Source organism: Pantherophis guttatus, chromosome 18, assembly GCF_059756535.1.
Source record: "Pantherophis guttatus breed Tessera chromosome 18, ASM5975653v1, whole genome shotgun sequence".
Lineage (NCBI taxonomy): Eukaryota > Metazoa > Chordata > Lepidosauria > Squamata > Colubridae > Pantherophis > Pantherophis guttatus.
The window spans coordinates 5,502,762-5,524,959 of record NC_142080.1 but is presented as its reverse complement, the minus strand read 5'-3'; the positions used below and the strand labels follow the sequence as shown (position 1 = coordinate 5,524,959).

At 44.4% G+C, this 22,198-nt stretch overlaps 2 protein-coding genes across 5 annotated transcripts in view; one reads left to right on the top strand and one right to left on the bottom strand.

Moving 5' to 3' along the window:
- NUDT22 (nudix hydrolase 22) overlaps nt 1-6,217 on the bottom strand; it is a 14,062-nt gene extending 7,845 nt beyond the window's left edge. For both annotated transcript variants that reach the window (XM_087880873.1, XM_087880872.1), the window contains exon 1: nt 6,109-6,217. The gene's annotated coding sequence lies outside the window, so the exon portion shown is untranslated. The remainder of the gene's footprint in view (nt 1-6,108) is intronic.
- On the top strand, nt 5,940-22,198 carry DNAJC4 (DnaJ heat shock protein family (Hsp40) member C4). Of its 3 annotated transcripts, none has more exons than XM_034429005.3 (7): nt 5,940-6,026; nt 7,468-7,588; nt 9,688-9,787; nt 15,578-15,837; nt 17,256-17,432; nt 20,738-20,824; nt 21,953-22,198. In XM_034429005.3, exons 2-7 carry the CDS (start codon nt 7,497-7,499, stop codon nt 22,083-22,085), a joined length of 849 nt encoding a protein of 282 aa, XP_034284896.2. In that variant the 5' UTR covers nt 5,940-6,026; nt 7,468-7,496; the 3' UTR covers nt 22,086-22,198. The 3 variants fall into 3 exon arrangements, with proteins under 3 accessions (XP_034284896.2, XP_034284897.2, XP_087737001.1); XM_034429006.2 differs by lacking the exon at nt 5,940-6,026 and adding an exon at nt 6,178-6,288; XM_087880875.1 differs by lacking the exon at nt 5,940-6,026 and adding an exon at nt 6,179-6,275.

The window sequence follows — 22,198 nt, the reverse complement described above, 5'->3', positions numbered from 1 at the left end:
AACGGTCGTAAGTCCCATTTTTCAGCGCCGTTGTGACTTTGAACAGTCACTAAATGAAGCGTCGTAAAACCAGGACTACCTGCAGTCGGAAGCCAGACAGCTGGGGAAGACAACGTTAGGTCACCATTTAAAGATAGCGTAGAAAAGGTGCTGAAAACATTTATATAAAATATAATATAAAGATGTATTATTATTGGATGGTCTAGGATGATGAAATTAATGTTACAATATAAAATTAATTTAAATTGGAAAATAATTTGTATGAAATGTGGGAAGAAACAAGCTATGGTTAATATAAATGATTAATAAGAATAATAATGTATAGATATGTATTAGATTGAAAATATGTAAAAAAGTTAGATAAATAATAAAGCTATGAATATGGTGAAGATGCACAAAAGATTTGTAACCAACCGACACACTGCCTGTATTTGGGGTTGATGATGGATTGATGTTTCTTATGTTTGTTTAAAAAATAAAATTTAAAATAAAAAAAAACATTTGGGATTTGAACCGGGAAGGCCCCACGCTGCTAAAAAGAAGACGGGTGAAAATGCCCAAAGCAATTAAGAAAGGGATTCTTTGCAGCAAAATCCTAGAGGAATTTTCGTCCTGCTTTATTAATTGCAGCGCATATGAAATAATGTGAAATATGAAATATTTTTTCCCTTTCTATGCTCTGTATGATACTATAAATATTCCTCTCCTTTCCCCCCCCCCCTTTTGTCATTATAGGTAGTCCTTGACGTACGACCTCAATTGGAGCCCAAAACCTCTGCGGCTAAGCGAGACATTTGTGAAGTGGGTTTTTGCCCCGTTTTACAACCTGTCTTGACACATTTATGAAATGAATCACTTCGGTTGTTAAGTTGTTTAAGTGAATCTGGCTCCCCCCGCTGACTTTGCTTGTTAGAAGGTCGCGAAAGGGGATTGCACGCAACCGTCGTAAGTATGAACCGGTTGCCCAGCATCTGAATTTTGATTCAGATCAAATGCCACAATGGTCATAAGGGTGAAAAATGGTCGTAAGTCACTTTTTTCCTTGCCACAGCTGTTACATGAATTACTCTAGTTATTAAAGTCAGAAACACAGTTGTAACTTCCAACGGTCGTTGAATGAACCGTTGTAAGTCGAGAACTACCTCTACTGCAAACCGGGAAGGGATGGGAAGGGAAAACTAGGCTCCTTCGGAAGAAACAGAGCAGCGTTTTTTCAATCTTGACAGCTTTAAGATGCAGGGATGTCAACTCCCAGAATTGCAAGGAGCACTAAATATCTAAATATCACTTTTCTTAAATTCCCCCCTTGCATTGCTGATTCAAGGGGACGACTTCCAAGATTAAGAGGTCTTAAAATTGAGGCGGCCTAGCAACGAATGCCAGGAATCCTAAAATGCAGGAGTTAAGAGGGGATTATGACCATTTTTTTAGGTGTGAAAATGCACGTGGGTTGTTGTTGGTTTTTTTTTTCTCCAGGGGGTACCAAACACCTGATATGCCTCTCTGGCAATAGCCCCATTCAAGAGAGATTTCCACACGCGCGAACACTGGATGCGTATAATCTGATTTGTAATGGGCACTAATTCATGTTAATCTCAGTGGGAAGATTTGAGGGCGGGGGCTTATATGAACTGGAGGAAGGAAAAAGAGACCCTGGTAGACTGAAGTCCAAACCAGGCTGACCAACTTCTATCACCTCTTGTTTCTCCTGCTTATTTTTGTGGTTTTGTTTTTAAATAGCAATAGCACTTAGACTTCTATACCGCTTCACAGTGCTTTGCAGCCCTCTCTAAGCGGTTTACAGAGTCAGCCTCTTGCCCCCCACTGGGAAGGAAGGAAGGAAGGAAGGAAGGAAGGAAGGAAGGAAGGAAGGAAGGAAGGAAGGGAAGGAAACAAGGAAGGAAACAAGAAGGAAGGAAGGGAGGGAGGGAGGGAGGGAGGGAGGAAGGAAGGAAGGAAGGAAGGAAGGAAGGAAGGAAGGAAGGAAGGAAGGAAGGAGTAGCACTTAGACTTCTATACCGCTTCACAGTGCTTTGCAGCCCTCTCTAAGCGGTTTACAGAGTCAGCCTCTTGCTCCCCACTGGGAAGGAAGGAAGGAAGGGAAGGAAACAAGGAAGGAAACAAGAAGGGAGGGAGGGAGGGAGGGAGGGAGGGAGGGAGGGAGGGAGGGAGGGAGGAAGGAAGGAAGGAAGGAAGGAAGGAAGGAAGGAAGGAAGGAAAGAAGGAAGGAAGGAAGGAAACAAAAAGGAAGGAAGGAAGGAAGGAAGGAAGGAGGGAAGGAAGGAAGGAAGGAAGGAAGGAAGGAAGGAAGGAAGGAAGGAAGGAAGGAAGGAAGGAAGGAAGGAAGGTTCCTCCCCAACCTCCTCACTATCCGAATCTGCTGTCAGCTCTGCTAACTGCTGGCGGGCCACAACAAGATTGGGGATTTTGACTTACTATCTATGCTCAACCCAGATACTGTGTATAATGAATTATTAAGTATTAGGAAAATTCTCACGTTGTGGCGAATCCATCTTGCAAAAACAATCAGAGAAAGCTTTGTATCTTCAGTTATCAGTTCTTTATACGACCATTTGCAGGATGAGTCCACAACGGATCGGCTCCAAAGGTTGGCACGGCTGGGCATTCACCAAAGTCCTATAACTTAACAAAAACAGTCCTGATTTAAGAGTGCGACTTTTCATACAAAATGTCAAAATCAGATGCTATGGAAGGGTTGTCAGACAGACAAACAAGACAGACAGACATAAAGGTCAACTTGGAGAGGGGTAACAATTTGAGGGGTTCTTGGTGCTCTCTGAGCTTGGTGGTTTTCTTGAAGACGTTTTGTTACCCAACTAGGTTACATCATCAGTGCTAGAAGGGAGAGGGGTTTGCTCCAGATGCCCCTTCTAGCACAGATGATGTAACCTAGCTGGGTAACGAAACGTCTTCAAGAAAACCACAAAGCTCAGAGAGCACCAAGAACCCCTCATTTCAACCCTGAGCTACAAATATTCTCCTTTCTTGGGTTACAATAAATTTAAAAAAAAACTGAATTGGGTTTGCACAGGCAAAGGGCAAGAGCTGGTGAAAACACCTTCTGTTTTTGCTCTCTGTTTTATCTCTTTAAACCAGCTGTGAACTCAGCCAGATAAAACCGAAGCAGGATTTAATTCTGCTTTAAAAAATTGGCAAGGCTCCTAAAGTCCATTCCTCACGTTACCTGCGCAAAGCCACTATGGATCACTGGAAGACCAAAACATTTGAGAACTCCTGTGTTATATGGATTAAAATGGAATCTTTAAAAGTCAATAGCGTGGTTATTTCTTGACCAATCCTGATGCCAATAAAGTAATTTTGTGGGGGGGTTTGTTTTTTTTAAACAAACTGATTTCTCATTTCCAGGGGTTCAAAATCCTGCAAAAGTTGGTAACCCCTGATCTAAGGCCATTCTCAGCTTGGAGCCTGGAGCATGAAGCATCAATTTCCGCCACGGTTTTTTTAATCTTTTGCCTCTCTTTCATACCATGGAAAAAAATTGGCATTTCTGTTTGGCAACAACATACTTCCCTTTTGACACCGTTTTTCCTAAACTGTCCTGACTGGGCCCTTTGTAGGAGGAAACCCCCTCACCACCACAACCCATTCAAAAATGAAATAAAATAAAATAGAAAGTCCATTCAGTGAAAGATAGACGTCACTGTCACACCTATGACAAAAGTGTGTTTTGTTGGTTGGGGTCCCTGGCACATTTTCACTGGAAGGCTGCTGGCACCCTTCCCATATATTTCACAGCTGAGCAAATATGAGCCCTTTTGCCCAGCAACTTTACAAAAGCATCTGTAATATCTTTCTCAAATCAAGACCCACAGGCCTGGCAAGAGATCCCACAGCCAGCTGTTCCCTCGCCTTTCAACCTTTCGAATTGGCATCTTTCAATTTAGTTTTTTTTTGTGTGTAGGGGCGGGGGAAACCCCTTTTGCACAAAGCGAAGATTCATTCACTGGGGCTCGATTCAAGTCGAGTCGGGACTTGGCTTCGGGCATCTTTGGCTGTTGTTAAAAAGGGAGACCCCCTCAGTGTCTGGAGGAAGGGGACAATTGTGCATTTGATAGACCCCCGGCTGCCCATTGTCGCTTGGCCCCCCCAATCTTCTGCTTTAAAGTTTGACCTACACCCATGACGTCAGGATCATTTGGGCTTATTCGAAAATCACGCAGGCTTTTCGGATCTGTAAGCAGGCAAGAAAAGGAGCTAAGCATGTACACGGGCACACACAAATATATACCCCTCCATAGATAAACATATAAAATACCTGACAATTTAAATCTAGCATACGTTGTGTGTGTGTGTAAATTTGATCTTTCATCTAAAATGGGTATGTTTGCGTGCATCTGTAAAATCTCATCGTTTAGCATTTCACCGTGTATGTGTATTGTGCATAAATGTGACATTGTTTAGTTTTTTTGCCTATTACATCAAAATATATAAAATATGTGTGTGAATGTGGTTGTATATTAAACTAGACTTGGTCTACCTTTCACCTGAAATACAATTTATATGCATACAAATAGGTCTGTGGATATATAGGCAGGTATAAAACTTGACATGGTCTAATGCAGTAATTCTCAAGGTGACCCCAAGACCTTTTCAGGGGTTCCATGAAGTCAAATAAATAAATATTTTTAAATGTCTCAGCAAAAACTGATCAACTGAACTGATATGTATATATAAATGTAAGCTCTTTGGGAGGGGCTCCATCATTTTTAAGAATATAAAAGGGTCCCGAGACCACTACGTCTCAGAACATTGCTGGGCTGTTTCACTTAAACATAACCTACATTTTAAAATTTTTAACGTGCTTTAGGTATTTCTCAACCTTTCAGATGTGTGGACTTCTGGCTGGGGAATTCTGAGAGTTGTAGTCCACACCTCTTAAAGCACACTAACTGGGGAATTCTGGGACTTATAGTCCACAACCCGTAAAGCATGCCAGCTGGGGAATTCTAGGACTTGTAGTCCACACCTTTTAAAACATGCCAGCTGGGGAATTCTAGGACTTGTAGTCCACATCTTTTAAAGCATGCCAGCTGGGGAATTCTGGGACTTGTAGTCTACACATCTTAAAGCACGCTAACTGGGGAATTCTGGGACTTATAGTCCACAACCCGTAAAGCATGCCAGCTGGGGAATTCTAGGACTTGTAGTCCAACCTTTTAAAGCATGCCACCTGGGGAATTCTAGGACTTGTAGTCCACACCTTTTAAAGCATGCCAGCTGGGGAATTCTGGGACTTGTAGTCCACACCTTTTAAAACATGCCAGCTGGGGAATTCTGGGACTTGTAGTCCCCACCTTTTAAAGCATGCCATGTGGGGAATTCTGGGAGTTGTATTCCATACCTTTTAAAGCATGCCATGTGGGGAATTCTGGGAGTTGTATTCCATACCTTTTAAAGCATGCCATGTGGGGAATTCTGGGAGTTGTAGTCCCCACCTTTTAAAGCATGCCATGTGGGGAATTCTGGGAGTTGTATTCCATACCTTTTAAAGCATGCCAGCTGGGGAATTCTGGGAATTCTTGCTAAGGTCAAGAAAAAAACCCAGTCTAGCTTTTCATTGAACACCCTGTATGATGTATTTGGGTGCATAACTCCACCTTTTCACCAAACCATGAGGGAAACATACACCTGTTTTTTGGTATCTAACATCCTAATGAGAACTTCAGAAAAAGATGATAATAATTAATAATAATAATAATAATAATAATAATTAATAATTAATAATAATAATAATAATAATAATAATAATAATAATAATAATAATAATAATAATAATAACTGTCCCTCCATCCCAACCTGATACATCTACGCCCCCCCACCCCCACCCCGAAGCAAGGAATTCTGGGACTTGTAGGCCCAGCCCCTTTGGAGGCAAGAGCGGGAATCCTTCGAGAGTACCCGGATGTCGCTCCTTCCCTCTCTCCCTCCCTTCGGGACTCGCGGCAGGGAGAACAAAATGGCCGCCGAAGTCGACGCACCCGTTGGTGAGTTTCTATGGTAACCGCCGTGTTTCCCCCCCCCTCATTGCCCGTCCCTCTTTTCTGCCCCCCTCTCCACCTCAGTCACCTTCCCGCGTTTGCTCCGGCAGTTGGGAATGGCTGCAGTTTGGGGTTTGTTTGTTTTTGTTTTTTTAAAGGACGAGCGGATATCAAAACGTCCCTTGACCCGTTTCTCCGGTTTTCTCTTCGGATTGTTTTGGAACGTTCCTTCCGCTGCACTTCCGGGTTCCCAAGGTGGCTTTCTGCCGTAAGGGTCCTTCCTATAATTTCTTCCCCCCCGGAAATAGCAGCCAGGCTCCTTAAGGTTCCGCCCCTCCGATGGTTAACCCTTAATGTTTTTATATCCCATTTAAGGAGGATTCTTCAGCCGAGCGATGGGAGTTGTAGTCACCCGGCTGACTGCCATCCCAATTATTTATGGGCTCTATCTTGGTTTGTTGCCGTCAAAAAGGCCACTCAGTTCGTCCTCTAAAAACTCATCCATCTTTAATGCAGGACAAATTGCAAAGGGGACAAATTGTGCCCTTGATTTTGCTTTGATGGCTAAGAAAATTTGCAATTTGAGCCTTTCTTCCTTTAGCTGGGTCTTTGTTTGTATCCTTTGGTAGTCCTCGATTTACAGCCATTCATTTAGTGACCGTGCAAAGTCACAACACCGAAAAAAAATGACCTATAACCGTTTTTTCACACTTTACGACCGTTTTTCACACTTTATGACCGTTTTTCACTCTTTACGACTATTTTTCACTCTACAACCGTTTTTCACACACTTTATGACCATTTTTCACACTTTACAACTGTTTTTCACACTTTATGGCCATTTTTCACACTTTATAACCATTTTTCACACTTTACAACTTTTTTCACACTTTACAACCATTTTTCACTCTTTACGACCATTTTTCACTCTACAGCCATTTTTCTCACACATTTTATGACCATTTTCACACTTTACAACTGTTTTTCACACTTTATGACCATTTTTCACACTTTACAACCATTTTTCACACTTTACAACCGTTTTCCATGCTCTACGACTGTTTTTCACACTTTACGACTGTCGCAGCATCCCCCATGGTCACTTGATCAAAATCCGGACGCTAAGCAACTGACTCACACTTACGACGGCTGCAGTGTCCCGGAATCACGCCATCCCCCTTTTGCGACCTTCTGCAAGCAAAGATTCACTTAACAACTTAATAATGGCAACAGCTGTAGCAAGGAAAGCCATAAAACGGGGCAAAGCTTATCGACCGTCTCGCTTAGTTGACAGAAAATTGGGGCTCCTTTGCAATTGCGAGGACTACCTTTGTACTATACAGACGCCCACCCCCCTCAAAAACCACAAGCGCTGTAAATATATAAACTTTGACCAGTTGCTTACATTGTAATGACTCCCTCTGTCTTTCCTCATTCCATTTGACAGGATGAGAACAGGAGAAGGGGTTTCAAGAAATGGCCTTGACTAATCTGTGTTTCCTTTGTCGCTGTTGCCAACGTTGTCAAAATTCCCGACATCGGGCTTTTACTTCCGCAATCTACTCCTGGTGAGTCTTTTTCTTGCAATGAATTCAGGCACTTTGAACTGATAAGACTCTGGAGGGGGAGGGGGGGGAAGCACCTTTTCCGACACACAAATTATATTGAAAGGTATAAGCTTTGGTAAACTACTACGTCAGAGGTAGTGAAGTGGCTCAAGTGATAGGTTTAAATTGAGGGGAAGTGGGGGAAAGGCAGTGAAGAGGTTGGTTACGCAGATGCCAGTAACGTGAGACTGATTACAAGTGGAGATTACAAAAAGAGGTTTACAGATCAGCACTTACACTTATTACAAGTACACATTAGTTTTATTACTAGATTTTTATCTTATCACACACACATATATATAAAGTGTTTTTCTATCAAGGCACCTGGTATACCTCAGCTCCAATTCAGGAGCCCTCAAGCAGTCGCATTCAAGTAAGGGTATGGCTAACTGATGAGAGCTAAATAGCTTGAAATAGATCTATACAAGTCTCCCTTTATTTCTTTATCAGCAAAATATAAATTTGGTATAAAATGGTTTGTCGTGAATGCAACTGCTTGAGGGCTCCTGGATTGGAGCTGAAAGGCGAAAGGGATGCAATATGCTCCCTCCCACATGCTGGGGTAGACCAGGTGTCTCGATAGAAAAACACTTAATCTCTCCCTTGGCTCAAGATGATGAAGAGAGGAGAACTTGTGGCTCAGAGGTTAATACAACTGCCTAACATACAGGCAGCCCAAGTTCGAATCCAAGTAAGGGTATTGCTAACTGATGAGAGCTAAATAGCTTGAAATAGATCTATACTAGTGTCCCTTTATTTCTTTATCAGCGAAATATAAATTATAGATAGATATAGATATAGATACACACACTGTATTTTCCGGAAAATAAGACCTCCCCGGATAATAAGCCCTCCCCGAAAATAAGGCCCCCCCCCAAATAAGCCCTCCCCGAAAATATTTAACTACATGTGCAGCCAGTCCCCTCCATTTCCTCTGATTAGGGAGACAGAGCTGGAAATCAGGTAAGACGGCAAGAGGAGCCCCGTCTTGCTCCATGCGCCCCCAAATAATAAGACCTCCCTGAAAATAAAGCCAAGCGCTTATTTCGGGATTCAAAAAATATAAGACGGTCTTCTTTTCAGGGAAACATGATTTATATATGTGTGTATTTGTATGTGTGATAAAAATCTAGTAATAAAAACAATGTACTTGTAATAGGTGTAAGTACTGATCTGTAAATCTTTTCTATATAGGTAGTTCTCGACTTACAAACCTCTCATTTAATAGCACTTATATATCGCTTCACAGTCCTTTACAGCCCTCTCTAAACAGTTTACAGATTCAGCCTTTTGCCTCCAACAATCTGGGTCCTCATTTTACTTACAGGACGGAAGGCTGAGTCAACCTTCAGCCGGTCAGGATTGAACCGCTGGCAGTGGGCAGAGTTAGCCTGCAATACTGCATTCTAACCACTGTGCCAGCACGACGTAATGATTGTTTGAAGTTAAAACGGTACTGGAAAAAAGTGACTTTTACAACCAGTTCTCACACTTAAAACCATTTCAGTGTTAAGATTGTATGTTCAAGTCAGAGGGACTAGCAATAGCAATAGCATTTAGACTTATATACCGCTTCACAGTGTTTTACGGGACTCTCGAAGCGGTTTACAGAGTCAGCCTCTTGCCCCCAACAATCCGGTTCCTCATTTTACCCACCTCGGAAGGACGGAAAGCTGAGTCAGCCTTGAGCCTGGTGAGAATCGAACTGCCAAAGAGACACAAGGAATTTGTCTCCGGTGCACCAAGCTCTGAGTGTACATGCAAAGTAGCAAGTAGTAATAATCAGTTATAGTAATAATACCAATAAGAGAGGGTAGTAAAGAAGAAAAGAAGGATAATAATAATAATAATAATAATAATAATAATAATAATAATAATAATAATAATAATAATAATAATACCACAGCCATACAACAATAGGTAAAGGCCCCACCTTCCTAGACTTTTCAACTTCACAATTGATTTTGGTTTAACAAAACCCTGTTTGAAATAAGCCCAGATTGACCTTCTCTAACTTTTCTACGCTGTCATTTTCAGCAGAGTAACTGTCGTTTTTCTAGGTCTTCAGCTAGGCATATTAGCCACTACGAAGTTCTGGGGATCAAACAGGATGCTACTTCGAAGGAGATCAAGCAAGCCTTTTTTAAGAAATCAAAACAGGTAAGCTTCCATTCTGGGTGCGGTGGGGGCAGGGAAGGAAGAGGACCCGCCTTTGGAACACTGGGATAAGTTTGGTTGTGACCAGTTGCCTATTTAAGGCGGTCTCAAAAGCAGACTTTGCACAATGCACAACGTACATTTTTTTTCTTTTTTGCCTCTCCGGCTGCTTTCAAAGGAAAGTTGAGCAACCTTTTAAAAGGACTCTATATTATTTATGCAGGATGCCCATGGGATAAGATTCTATACGGTTTTATTGTCGTGCGTTGGTTGGCTTGATGGGTTTACATTGGGGACAGTATTGATCAAATTGGTGTTTTAAAAATAACCCCGGGCCCATTTGATGGGAGTTAACGGAAAGCCAAAATTCATAATACATGAATTAATAAATACAAGATAGTTTTGAAGTGACGCGGTGGCTCGGCAGCTAAGACGCTGAGCTTGTCGATCGAAAGGCTGTCAGTTCAGCGGTTCAAATCCCTGGTGTCGCGTAATGGGGTGAGCTCCCGTGACTTGTCCCAGCTTCTGCCAACCTAGCAGTTCGAAAGCAGGTAAAAAATGCAAGTAGAAAAATAGGGACCCCCTTTGGTGGGAAGGGAACAGCGTTTTCCGTGCGCCTTTGGCGTTGAGTCATGCCAGCCACATGACCACGGAGACGTCTTCGGACAGCGCTGGCTCTTCGGCTTTGAAACGGAGATGAGCAGCGCTCCCTAGAGTCGGGAACGACCAGCACATATGTGCGAGAGGAACCTTTACCTTTTTACCTAGTTTTGAAGCCAGTTAAAGACCAAAGGACCAGATTAACAGAAGCTGGTATAAAGTAGTCCTTGACTTATGGCCATAATGGCATCAAAATATCCGGGCACGGGTGCGAAAGCTGATCAGCATTTTTCCCGCTTTCTGCTTTCCTTCTGTGTTGAAAATGTCAGATGAAACCACAAAGCTTACGATGCAGAGTCAAATGCCTTGGTAGTACAGTGGTCTAAAGCACCCTGTTATTAAGACCAGCTGCCTGCAATTACTGCAGGTTCGAATCTCGCCAGGCTCAAGGTTGACTCAGCCTTCCATCCTTTCTAAGGTAGGTAAATTGAGGACCCAGATTGTGGGGGCAATAAGCTGACTTTGTATAAATATACAAAAGTATGACGTCTATTGCTTAACGCATTGTAAGCCGCCCTGAGTCTTCGGAGAAGGGCGGCATATAAATACATGGAATAAATGTATTATAAACGTAAATAAAAAAATCAATCAATCCAGGTTGACTCAGCCTTCCATCCTTTCTAAGATAGGTGAAATGAGGACCCAGTTTGTGGGGGCAATAAGCTGACTTTGTATAACTATACAAAAAGGATGAAGGCTATTGCTTAACCCACTGTAAGCCGCCCTGAGTCTCCGGAGAAGGGCGGCATATAAATCAAATTAAAAAAAAAAAAAAGTGTCCCTCAAACCTTCTCGGGTTCTTTCAAAAGCTCAGATTTGACGTCCAGGGCTAAAACAAGTGGCCGTCGGCTAGAACTCGAAACGTTGTTAAACTAGTTTAAAACCTAGTTAAAGCCAGTCTGTGAAAGCCAGTTTGCAAATTTTTGGCTTTTTCCTGAAGAGGGCAGCCTTGAACCACAAATACCCCCGTGGACTTCCCTAGAGGAAGATCTGTCTGGGCTTGTAGGCATTGATTGGTTTGAACATACAGCACAGCTGGAAGGGACCTCAGAGGTCTTCTAGTCCAACCCTCTGTTCAAGCAGGAGCCCTTATACAACTTCGGTCCAATGGTTGTCCAGCCTCTTCTTAAAAACCTCCAGTGATGGAGCATCCACAATTTCTAGAGGCAAGCAGTTCCTCTGTATCCCTGTCAATTCATCCATCAGATCAATCAATCAGAATACAGCTGGAAGGGACCTTTGGAGGTCTTCTAGTCCAACCCCCTTAAGCAGGAAACCCTATACTATTCGGGACAAATGCCAATCTCTTGAATGAATTGTTCTCACTGTTCTCTCTCAAAATTTCTTATCTTATACTACGGTTTACTATCTTAATATTTTGTTTTATATAGTTGGTTTTTTTTTTTTTTACCTTGTGGTAAGGTGCCTAAGGGGACGCGGCGGCTCAGTGGCAAAGACGCTGAGCTTGTCGATCAAAAGGGTCGGCCGTTCAGCGGTTCGAATCCCGAGTGCCGCGTAACGGGGTGAGCTCCCGTGATTTGTCCCGGCTTCTGCCAACCTAGCAGTTCGAAAGCAGGTAAAAAAAAATGCCAGTAGAAAAAGAGGGATTATCTGTGGTGGGAAGGGAACAGCGTTTTCCGTGCGTCTTTGGCATTGAGTCATGCCGGCCACATGACCACGGAGACGTCTTCGGACAGCGCTGGCTCTTCGGCTTTGAAACGGAGATGAGCAGCGCCCCCTAGAGTCAGAAACGACTAGCAGATATGTGCGAGGGGAACCTTTACCTAAGGTGCCTAGCATCTCCCGACGGGTGAGATGGCTGGCTTATCAATTTAATAATAATAAAAAATAAGCTGACCTCTGCACCAATGGGTGTTGGTTGGCGGAATAAAGCGCTTTTGCTCCTCGTGGCCTTTTGTTGAATCTCTTCTAGCAAAACCTTTGCCACTATTTCTTGGTGCTTATTCACTGGTCTCCAAGGGCCACCAGGCCTTCCCCGAGAAGGGTTGGCAGCCTTTAGCTAGCTTCTCCCCTGCTTCCTTGCCCTCCCACCCACCCACCCACCCAGCCACCCCCCATCCTTGGAGGTCTGCCCACTCAAATCTCTCTTTTGGCCCCTTTGGAGAAAGATTTTGAGTTCATCAAGCATCGTTTCTTAGGCAATAAACTGGACCAGACGGTTGGTGATGAAACTTCTCCAGTCACTTTGTAAATATGTCTTTTTTTTCCCTCTTCCCTTCTTCTTCCCCTTCTCCTCCTCGTCTTCTCTTCTCCTCTTCTTTTTCTGTTCTCTTCCTCCTCTCCTCCTCCTCCTCCTCTTCTCGCCTCCTCCTCCTCCCATCTTCCTCCTCTTCTCCTCCTCCTCCCATCTTCCTCCTCTTCTCCTCCTCCTCTTCTTCTCCATCTTCTCGCCTCCTCCTCCCATCCTTCTCTTTTTCCTCTCCTCCTCCTCCTCTTCTCCATCTTCTCTTCTCATCTCCTCCTCCCATCCTTCGCCTTCTCCTCTCCTCCTCCTATTCTTCTGCATCATCTCTTCTCGCCTCCTCCACCCATACTTCTCTTTCTCCTCTCCTCCTCCTCCTCTTCTTCTCCATCTTCTCTTCTCGCTTCCTCCTCCAATCCTCCTCCTTCTCCTCTCCTCTTCTCCATCTTCTCTTCTCACCTCCTCCTCCCATCCTCCTCCTTCTCCTCTTCTCCTCCTCCTCTTCCACACTTCTCCGATTTGATTTTTAATTCCAGAGTATCAAGGAGAGGCCCACAGTTAGTTCCCCTCAGGTCCCCTCTCTTGCCCGTATTCTGAATTATTTCTCTCTCGGGTCAGGCACAATGTTGGCACTGGGGAAGGACGAGCTAAAAACTATTGCACAATCGACGGGGCTGTTCCGTGAGTTTCACACTGCCTCGATGCAGTAGCACAGCTCGGGGAAACAAGCTCACAGTGTTAGCGTCTGCGTAAGACACAAAGGACCGTTTTGTCTGTTTTATCCTCTTTTTTTTTCTCCGCTTCCACAATATACACTGCATCGCAAACTCGCCACAGCTGCCGGGTTCACAAAACACGCTTGGCACAGGAACGCTGAATGAGAAGCCCGGCAGAACGACTGGGTTCGCACAATTGTGCTTTTTGCACAGTAGACTGAATCATAAACTCACCACATTGCTGGGATCATATTAAGCACATTAAGTTGATTCCATTTTCACATGTTTAGTTTAGCAGGTTCTGTCAGTGCGCCTCTATGGTTTGTTTACCTGGTATAGTATTTCTTCAAATAACTTAAGGCAGTGAATATATCCAAGCACACCTGTCTACTCCTCTTTTCCCAGCGACAACAACCTTGTGAGGTTGGTTGGGTTGAGAGAGAGAGGAACTGGGCCAATGTCACCCAGCTGGCTTTCATGTCTAGGGCGGGACTAGAACTCACAGTCTCCTGGTGATTGGTGCTAATTCTCCCAATCGGCTTTCATGCCTAAGGCAGGACTAGAATTCCCCGTCTCCTGCTGATTGACGCAAATTCACCCAGCTGACTTTCGTGCCTAAGGCAAGACTAGAATTCCCCGTCTCCTGCTGATTGACGCAAATTCACCCAGCTGACTTTCGTGTCTAAGGCAAGACTAGAATTCCCCGTCTCCTGCTGATTGACGCAAATTCACCCAGCTGACTTTCATGCCTAAGGCAAGACTAGAATTCCCCGTCTCCTGCTGATTGACGCAAATTCACCCAGCTGACTTTCATGCCTAAGGCAAGACTAGAACTCACAGTCTCCTGATGATTGGTGAAAATTCTCCCAATCGGCTTTCATGACTAAGGCAGGACTAGAACTCACTATCTCCTGGTGATTGACGCAAAGTCATCCAGCTGGCTTTCATGTCTAGGGCGGGACTAGAACTCACAGTCTCCTGGCGATTGGTGCAAATCCTCCCAATCGGCTTTCATGCCTAAGGCAGGACTAGAACTCACAGTCTCCTGGTGATTGACGCAAAGTCACCTATCAGGCTTTCGTATCTCTGCCGGGGACTAGAATTCCCGGTCTCCCTTTTTCTAGCTTGGTACCTTAACTTTAAAACTACAGAAACGTAGAAGAAATAACAAAAGAGAAAAAAACTATAAAAGGGTTAAAAAAACCAGTAAAGAATAAGAAAAACACATTAAAAAAATATCTAAAAAGCAACTTGCAATCTTCTCCATTGCTGTTTCTACCCTCCCATGCTGCGTGTTACAGTTGCTTTCTTCCTATCAACCGACCCCTTTAATCAATGAATCCCTTAATCAGCCGTTCGCGTTTATCGATCCTTGGCAAAAGCATCTACAAAGGGTTCCAGTCTTTTATAAAGTAAATAGAGCTCCCTCCGGAATCGAACGAGTCCATTCAGCCGTTACTGCAAACTCAGCCGAGCTTCGCAATCTGTTCGTCCAAAATGAAGCACGTTTATAAAGTATAAAATAAGAGGTTTTTTTTTTTAAAAAAAATCCCCAAATTGTATAAGAATAAGCCCTCCCCCTCCTCCCCCATTGCAGCTCACATTCTCGATGGCCCAATCTCTTCTTTCAGGTAGTCCTCGACTTACAACAGTCCATTTAGTGACCGTTTTTTCACACTGACGAATTATCACGGCACTAAAAAGGGGACTTACAATTGTTTTTCACACTTAATGACCGGTCATTGCAGCCACCCCCCTTCCCCCCCCCACCCCCATGGTCTTCTAGTCCAACCCTTCGCTCAAGCAAGAGTCCTTATATACCATCCTGGACAAATTCTGGGAGTTGAAGTTCCACCCATCTTCCCATTGCCAAGCTGTCAACCCTGAAGCAGACCTGGCTGAAGGCCGTCTTTGTGGCTTCAGGGTCGCTACAAGGCAGAAGAGGGGACAGGGGGGGGGGGGAAATATTAGTTAGCTGGGGTTTTGCAGTCAAAGCAAAAAGTTTTTCTTGTGGGAACCAAGGTCATTCCCACAAGTGGCTGAGGAGAGGAGGAGCAAAGTAACCAAGCAACCGGCGCAGCACCTCGATTGGACGATGTGACTGATGATCCAATAAACTGTTTTTTGAGGAATCCGTCTGACATTAGGTTGAGAGACCTAATTAGGTCTCTAATTTAGGATTCCCCCCCACCCTTTTTTTTTCTCCATTTGCAGCTCCATCCTGACAGCAACCCCACTAACCCCGAGCTGCACAGCCAATTCGTCAAGCTGAACGAAGCCTACAACACCTTGAGCAAAGAGAAAAGCCGCCGGGTTTACGATGCCCAGCAAACCATCCAGAAGACCCGAGACCCCTTCGGCGATCTTCACATCCATCGCCAGCCAAGGAACCAGAAGTCCCGGGAGCATCAAAGCTCCAGCAGGCGTTCATCTGAAGACCCTTTTAATTCCGATCACTTTCAAGAAACGGGACGGTAAGTAAACACAGGGAGTTAAGTGCAGGGCAGGGAGTCTCGGATTTACAACCATTCGTTTAGTGGCCCTTCGAAGTTGCAACAACAGCCCTGGAAAAAAAAGGGACTTGATAGTGGATAGAGGTTAAAGGCTCATTCATATGTAAAATGAAAAGGAGAGAAGAGAAGAGGAGAGAAGAGAAGAGAAGAGAAGAGAAGAATAGAGTAGAATGGAATGGAATAGAATAGAATAGAATAGAATAGAATAGAATAGAATAGAATAGAATAGAATAGAATAGAATAGAATAGAATAGAATAGAAAATAGATTAGAATAGAATAGAATAGAATAGAATAGAATAGAATAGAATAGAATAGAATAGAATAGAATAGAATAGAATAGAATAGAATAATAGAGTAGAATAGAAGAGAATAGAATAATAATAATAATAATAATTTTATTTCTATACCGCCCTTCTCCCGAAGGACTCAGGACGGTGTACAGCCTATTTAAAAACAGAATAGACATCAATTTAAAATAATTTAAAAGTATTAAATAAATTTGGCTTAATTTAAAACCCCAAAAATTTAAAACATCCAATTTAAAATTATGTTGCTAACCCAGCCTGGTGGAATAGAATAGAATAGAATAGAATAGAATAGAATAGAATAGAATAGAATAGAATAGAATAGAATAGAATAGAATAGAATAATATTGGAATATAACATAAGATAAGAATAGAATAGAATAGAACAGAATGGAATAGAAGAGAAGAGAGAATAGAATAGAATAGAATAGAAGAATAGAATAGAATATGAGAAAATGAGTAGAAGAGAATAGAATAGAATAGAATTAATGAGACAATAGAAATAGAATAGAAATAGAATAGAATACAGAATAGAATAGAATTAAGAATGATAGGATAGAATAGATAAGAATGAGACAATAGAAATAGAATAGACATAGAATAGAAACAGAATAGAATTAAGAAGGAAAGAATAGAGTCAGCCTCCGGAGCCCAGGGAGGGCAAAAATGCCCCCCCCCCTGCCACCGTGGTGCAGGAGGCTGACTAGGCCACGCCCACCATGACCACACCCACCCAGCAACCGGGCAGAGAACCCCTTGCTAAATTTTTTGAAGCCCACCACTGCCTGTCACCTACTCCAAACAACTGCATCAATCCGTTTAACCACCGTGGCAAGGAAGGTCATAAAATAGGGCAAAACTCAACCAGCGTCTCGCTTAGCAAGAGCGATTTTGGACTCGCTTGTGGGTCTTAAGTCGAGGACTTACCTGTATTGGGGTTAAAAAAAAAAAAGTATTTTTAAAATATTTTTTTTGGGGGGGTGGTCTACCTCCTACCCGTGACCTCCAGGTCCTTTTTCCCTCCCCTTCTTCTCATCCATGATATTTTTTTTCCCTCTTCCTTCCCCCCCTAGAAACCCAGGTTGGGACCCATATTGGGACGATGCGTATTGGCAGGAATTCCACAAAACGCCCCCGGAGTGGTATGCAGACCACGAGTTCAGGAGGAGGAACCAACGCAACCTGAGGATCGTGATGTACTGTTTGCTGATCATGTCTGGAAGCCTCTTGGTTCACTTCGTATCATACAGGTATGGTTCTTTGTAGCCGAACTCACTGCCCACAGCCAGGAGTTCAATCCTGACCGGTTCAAGGTTGACTCAGCCTTCCATCCTCCTGAGATCGGTAAAATGAGGACGCAGATTGTTGGGGAGCAGGAGGCTAACTCTGTAAACCGCTTAGAGTAAAGCACTGTGAAGCAGTATATAAGTCTAAGTGCTATTGCTATTTTTCCTTCCTTCCTTCCTTCCTTCCTTCCTTCCTTCCTTCCCTTCCTTCCTTTTTGTTTCCTTCCTTCCTTCCTTTTTGTTTCCTTCTTTCCTTCCTTCCTTTTTGTTTCTTTCCTTCCTTCCTTCCTTCCTTGATTCCTTCCTTCCTTCCCTTCCTTCCTTCCTTTTTGTTTCCTTCCTTCCTTTTTGTTTCCTTCCTTCCTTCTTGTTTCCTTCCTTCCTTCCCTTCCTTCCTTCCTTCTTCCTTCCTTCCTTCCTTCTTCCTTCCTTCCTTCCTTCCTTTTTGTTTCCTTCTTTCCTTCCTTCCTTCTTGTTTCCTTCTTTCCCTTCCTTCCTTCCTTCCTTCCTTTTTGTTTCCTTCCTTCCTTCCTTCCTTTTTGTTTCGTTCGTTCGTTCGTTCCTTCCTTCCTTTTTCCTTCCTTCCTTCCTTCCTGTTTGTTTCCTTCCTTCCTTCCTGTTTCCTTCCTTCCTTCCTTCCTTCTTGTTTCCTTCTTTCCTTCCTTCCTTCTTGTTTCCTTCTTTCCATTCCTTCCTTCCTTCCTGTTTCCTTCCTTCCTTCCTTCCTTCCTTTTTGTTTCGTTTGTTCGTTCCTTCCTTCCTTCCTTCCTTCCTTCCTTTTTGTTTCCTTCCTTCCTTCCTTTTTCCTTCCTTCCTTCCTTCCTTCCTTCCTTCCTTCCTTTTTGTTTCCTTCCTTCCTTCCTTTTTCCTTCCTTCCTTCCTTCCTTCCTTCCTTCCTTCCTTGTTGCCTTCGGAAGTTGTGGGAGCTTCATCACTGGAAGCTTTCAACAAGAGACCATCAGAAATGGTGTGGGGTCCCCTGCTTGAGCGGGGGGTTGGACTGGATGACCTACAAGACCCCTTCCAACTAAAAGTCCACAGGTCTTAAAGCTGCCAAGGTTGGTCACCCCTACCCTGAATTATTAAGGCGACAGGTGACACGCTGGCTGGGGAATTCTGGGAGTTGAAGTCCACAGCTCTTCAAACTGCCAGGGTTGGGGATTTCTTGATCTAGGATGAAAATGGCTTTGAGGATACAGATCCGCTTGTTTTAAAGGCCCGTGAAGATCTCATAGGCTCCGTCAACATTTGTTCCCCCCAGCATCTTCTCCTCCGACCGCCCCCGCCCAACCTCCTCCCCGGGCACGGCAGCTTGCCAACCCGTCTCTACCCGCCGTCTGGTTCTTTATTCTAATCCTTCGCCTCATTAGCCAGCTGTGACCAGGGAAAGATTAATCAGGAACGGCCTCTAATCAAATCTCGGGCAATTAAACACTCCACTTAAGCCCGAACTAGCGATGAGTGCTTAAAAGGGAGCTGGGAAGAAACATATGGAATCAAATCTTGCACGCCGGTGAGCAGCACGATGGGGAGACCGGCCCCGTCGACATGCCCCCCACCTCCCCCCTGCTGGAAAAAGAAAATTGCAAATGATGGTAAATCTCACCCCCAACAGCTGGGTGAATGTCTGCCTGACACCAGCAATCGGTGCTCGCTCAAGACGGCTTTTTCCATCTGTTGGCATCCGGCATCCCTTTGTTGGCCTTAACTTGTGTGAATGACCTTGGGAGACGGAAGAAGGAAGGCATTGTAGCCTGGACAACCATCTGATAAGAGAACACTGAGCCCAGAGCAGGAAGGAGGGTGGAGAAAGCATCTCCTTCTCTGGAAAGAATAATAATAATAATAATAAAAAAACAGAGTCAGAAGGGACCTTAGAGGTCTTCTAGCCCAACCCACTACTCAAGTAGGAGACGCTACCCCCGTGATGGCAAACCTATGGCACGCGTGCCAGAGGTGGCAACGCAGAGCCCTCTCTGTGGGCAAACGCGCTGTCGCCAACTGCTTTTCTGGTTTCTGGCGCGCCTGACAGCTGGTCTTCGCAGGTGCTGGAGCGACGGAAAATGGCCAAAACCCAGGCCATTTTGGGGGCTGTTTTCAGACTGTTTTCCAGGCTGTTTTCAGGCCATTTTGGGGGGCATTTTCAGCCCGTTTTCAGGCCATTTATGGGTCCATTTTCAGCCTGTTTTCAGGCCGTTTTCCAGGCTGTTTTCAGGCCATTTTGTGGGCCATTTTCAGCCGATTTATTGGGCCATTTTCAGGCTGTTTTCAGGCCATTTATGGGTCCATTTTCAGCCTGTTTTCAGGCCGTTTTCCAGGCTGTTTTCAGGCCATTTTGTGGGCCATTTTCAGCCGATTTATTGGGCCATTTTCAGGCAGTTTTCAGGCCATTTGGGGGGCCGTTTTCAGGCTGTTTATTGGGCCATTTTCAGGCAGTTTTTTCTGGGCTGTTTTTAGGCCATTTTGGGGGCCATTTTCAGGCTGTTTTCCGGGCTGTTTTCAGGCCATTTTCAGGCTATTTTCAGGCCATTTTCCGGGCTGCTTTCAGGCCATTTTGGGGGCCGTTTTCAGGCTGTTTATTGGGCCAGTTTTCAGGCCATTTTGGGGGCCATTTTTTTCTGGGCTGTTTTTAGGCCATTTTGGGGGCCATTTTCAGGCTGTTTTCCGGGCTGTTTTCAGGCCGTTTTCAGGCCATTTGGGGGGCCATTTTCAGGCTGTTTTCAGGATTTTTATTGGACCATTTTCAGGCAGTTTTCAGGCAGTTTTCAGGCCACTTTGGGGCCCTTTTCAGGCTGTTTTCCAAGCTGTTTTCAGGCCATTTTCAGCTGTTTTCAGGCCATTTTCAGCTGTTTTCAGGCCATTTTCAGCTGTTTTCAGGCCATTTTCAGCTGTTTTCAGGCCATTTTCAGCTGTTTTCAGGCCATTTTGGGGGATGCATTTTTGGGGATCTGCATGCGCAGATTGCTGATGACGACATCCGGGGCAGTGGGCGGGGCCTCCTGCCGGTTTTACTACCGGTTCTTGCGAACCGGTCCGAACCAGGGGTAACTCACCACTGCCATTTCACACAAGTGGCTGTCCAATCTCTTCTTAAAAACCTTCTTTTTTTTTGAAGGAAAAGAAAGGGAGGGAAGGAGGGAGGAGGGAAGGAAGGAAGGAAGGAAGGAGGGAGGGATTCTAAAGGTGAGAGTTCTGCTTTTCTCCCTGCTGCATATCCCCGTCTCTCCAGTTTCGTGTTGGCCTCTGAACGTCTTCCATTTTTCGTGCAGACAGGTCGCAAAACTTCACACAAGCTTCATGGACGAGAAAGACCGCATGATCACTCAGGCCCTTATTAAGGCAAAGGAGCAAGCCAGGTATATCTATCTATCTATCTATCTATCTATCTATCTATCTATCTATCTATCTATCTATCTATCTTTCAATTTTTATTTTATGCAAACAATTAAAAAATCCCCCCCAAAATTAACCGAGACAAACAAAGATGGATTCCAAACATGGGCTGAGAAAATTGTTGCAGTGGCAAAGGATGGCACTTCAATTCCATTTTCTTTTTCCTTTACCTTTTCCCTTTCCTTTCCATGTTTTTTCCTTACTTTTTTTTTTTTTAATTTGATTTATATGCCGCCCTTCTCCGAAGACTCAGGGCGGCTTACAATGCGCTAAGCAATAGCCTTCATTCTTTTTTGTATATTTTATACGAAGTCAGCTTATTGCCCCCACAAACCGGGTCCTCAATTTACCTACCTTAGAAAGGATGGAAGGCTGAGTCAACCTTGAGCCTTGGAGAGATTCGAACCTGCAGTAATTGCAGGCAGCTGAATGTTAATAACAGGCTATTAGTCTGCTGCGTCACCAGGCTCTTACTTCCATCTTTCCTCTTCCCCTCCTCCTCCCCCTTCCCTTCTCCTTCCCTTTCCCTCCCACCTTCTCACTTCCCTTCCCTTCTGCTCTTTCCTTTTTCCTTCTTTCCTTTTTCTTTCCTTCCTTCCTTCCTTCCTTCCTTCCTTCCCTCCTTTCCCTTTATCTCCTTCCTTCCCCTTTATCTCCTTCCTTCCTTCCCTCCTTCTTCCTTCCTTCCTTTCTTCCTTCCTTTCCCTTTATCTCCTTCCTTCCTTCCTTCCTTCCTTCCTTCCTTCCCTTCCCTTCCCTTCCCTTCCGTTCCCCTGCCCCCTCTGCATTGGTTACAAACCCATAACAGCATTTGAACCCATCGTAATCAATAGACAGATTTCCGACTACTACATCCTCATTGGGGGCACCTTTGACTGAGGTCCTGCAGGGGAGGGGCCTCTCTAGGAACGCTGATCATCCCTCCCACCCACCCCCACCCTCCATCAGCTGTGCTGGCAGAGAATTCTGGGACTTGTAGGCCAGCCCCGCCAGAGACCATCAGCTAAAGGCGGGTGATTTGGGGGCTCTTGACCGCCGAGTGGGAGCCCTTGAGGAATGTTTCTGACCCTCCTTTCCCCTCTGCCCCACAGAGCCAGGTACGAAGACCGTCTACGACAGAAGGGCACCCCAATTCTGGAGAAAGACCCCACCTCCTCTAAACCACACTCGGAAATCTTGGACTCCATTAAGGATACGGTTCCTCCTGTCACAACTGCCAAGTAATCCGGTTACAGCCGGACCTTTTCCAGCCTGCTGGCCAAGACCCTCAGCGTCTCCCCCTTCGGACCCCTTTCTCTTGCTCCCCTAATTCTTGTCAATAGAAGCCCTTCGCTACA

Excerpts from the sequence above, each read along its gene's own strand:
- DNAJC4 (XM_034429005.3), top strand. The coding sequence starts at position 7,497 with ATGGCCTTGACTAATCTGTGTTTCCTTTGTCGCTGTTGCCAACGTTGT. Across the intron at positions 7,589-9,687 it reads ACTTCCGCAATCTACTCCTG|GTCTTCAGCTAGGCATATTA; the intron begins GTGAGTCTTTTT and ends TCGTTTTTCTAG. Across the intron at positions 15,838-17,255 it reads CACTTTCAAGAAACGGGACG|AAACCCAGGTTGGGACCCAT; the intron begins GTAAGTAAACAC and ends TTCCCCCCCTAG.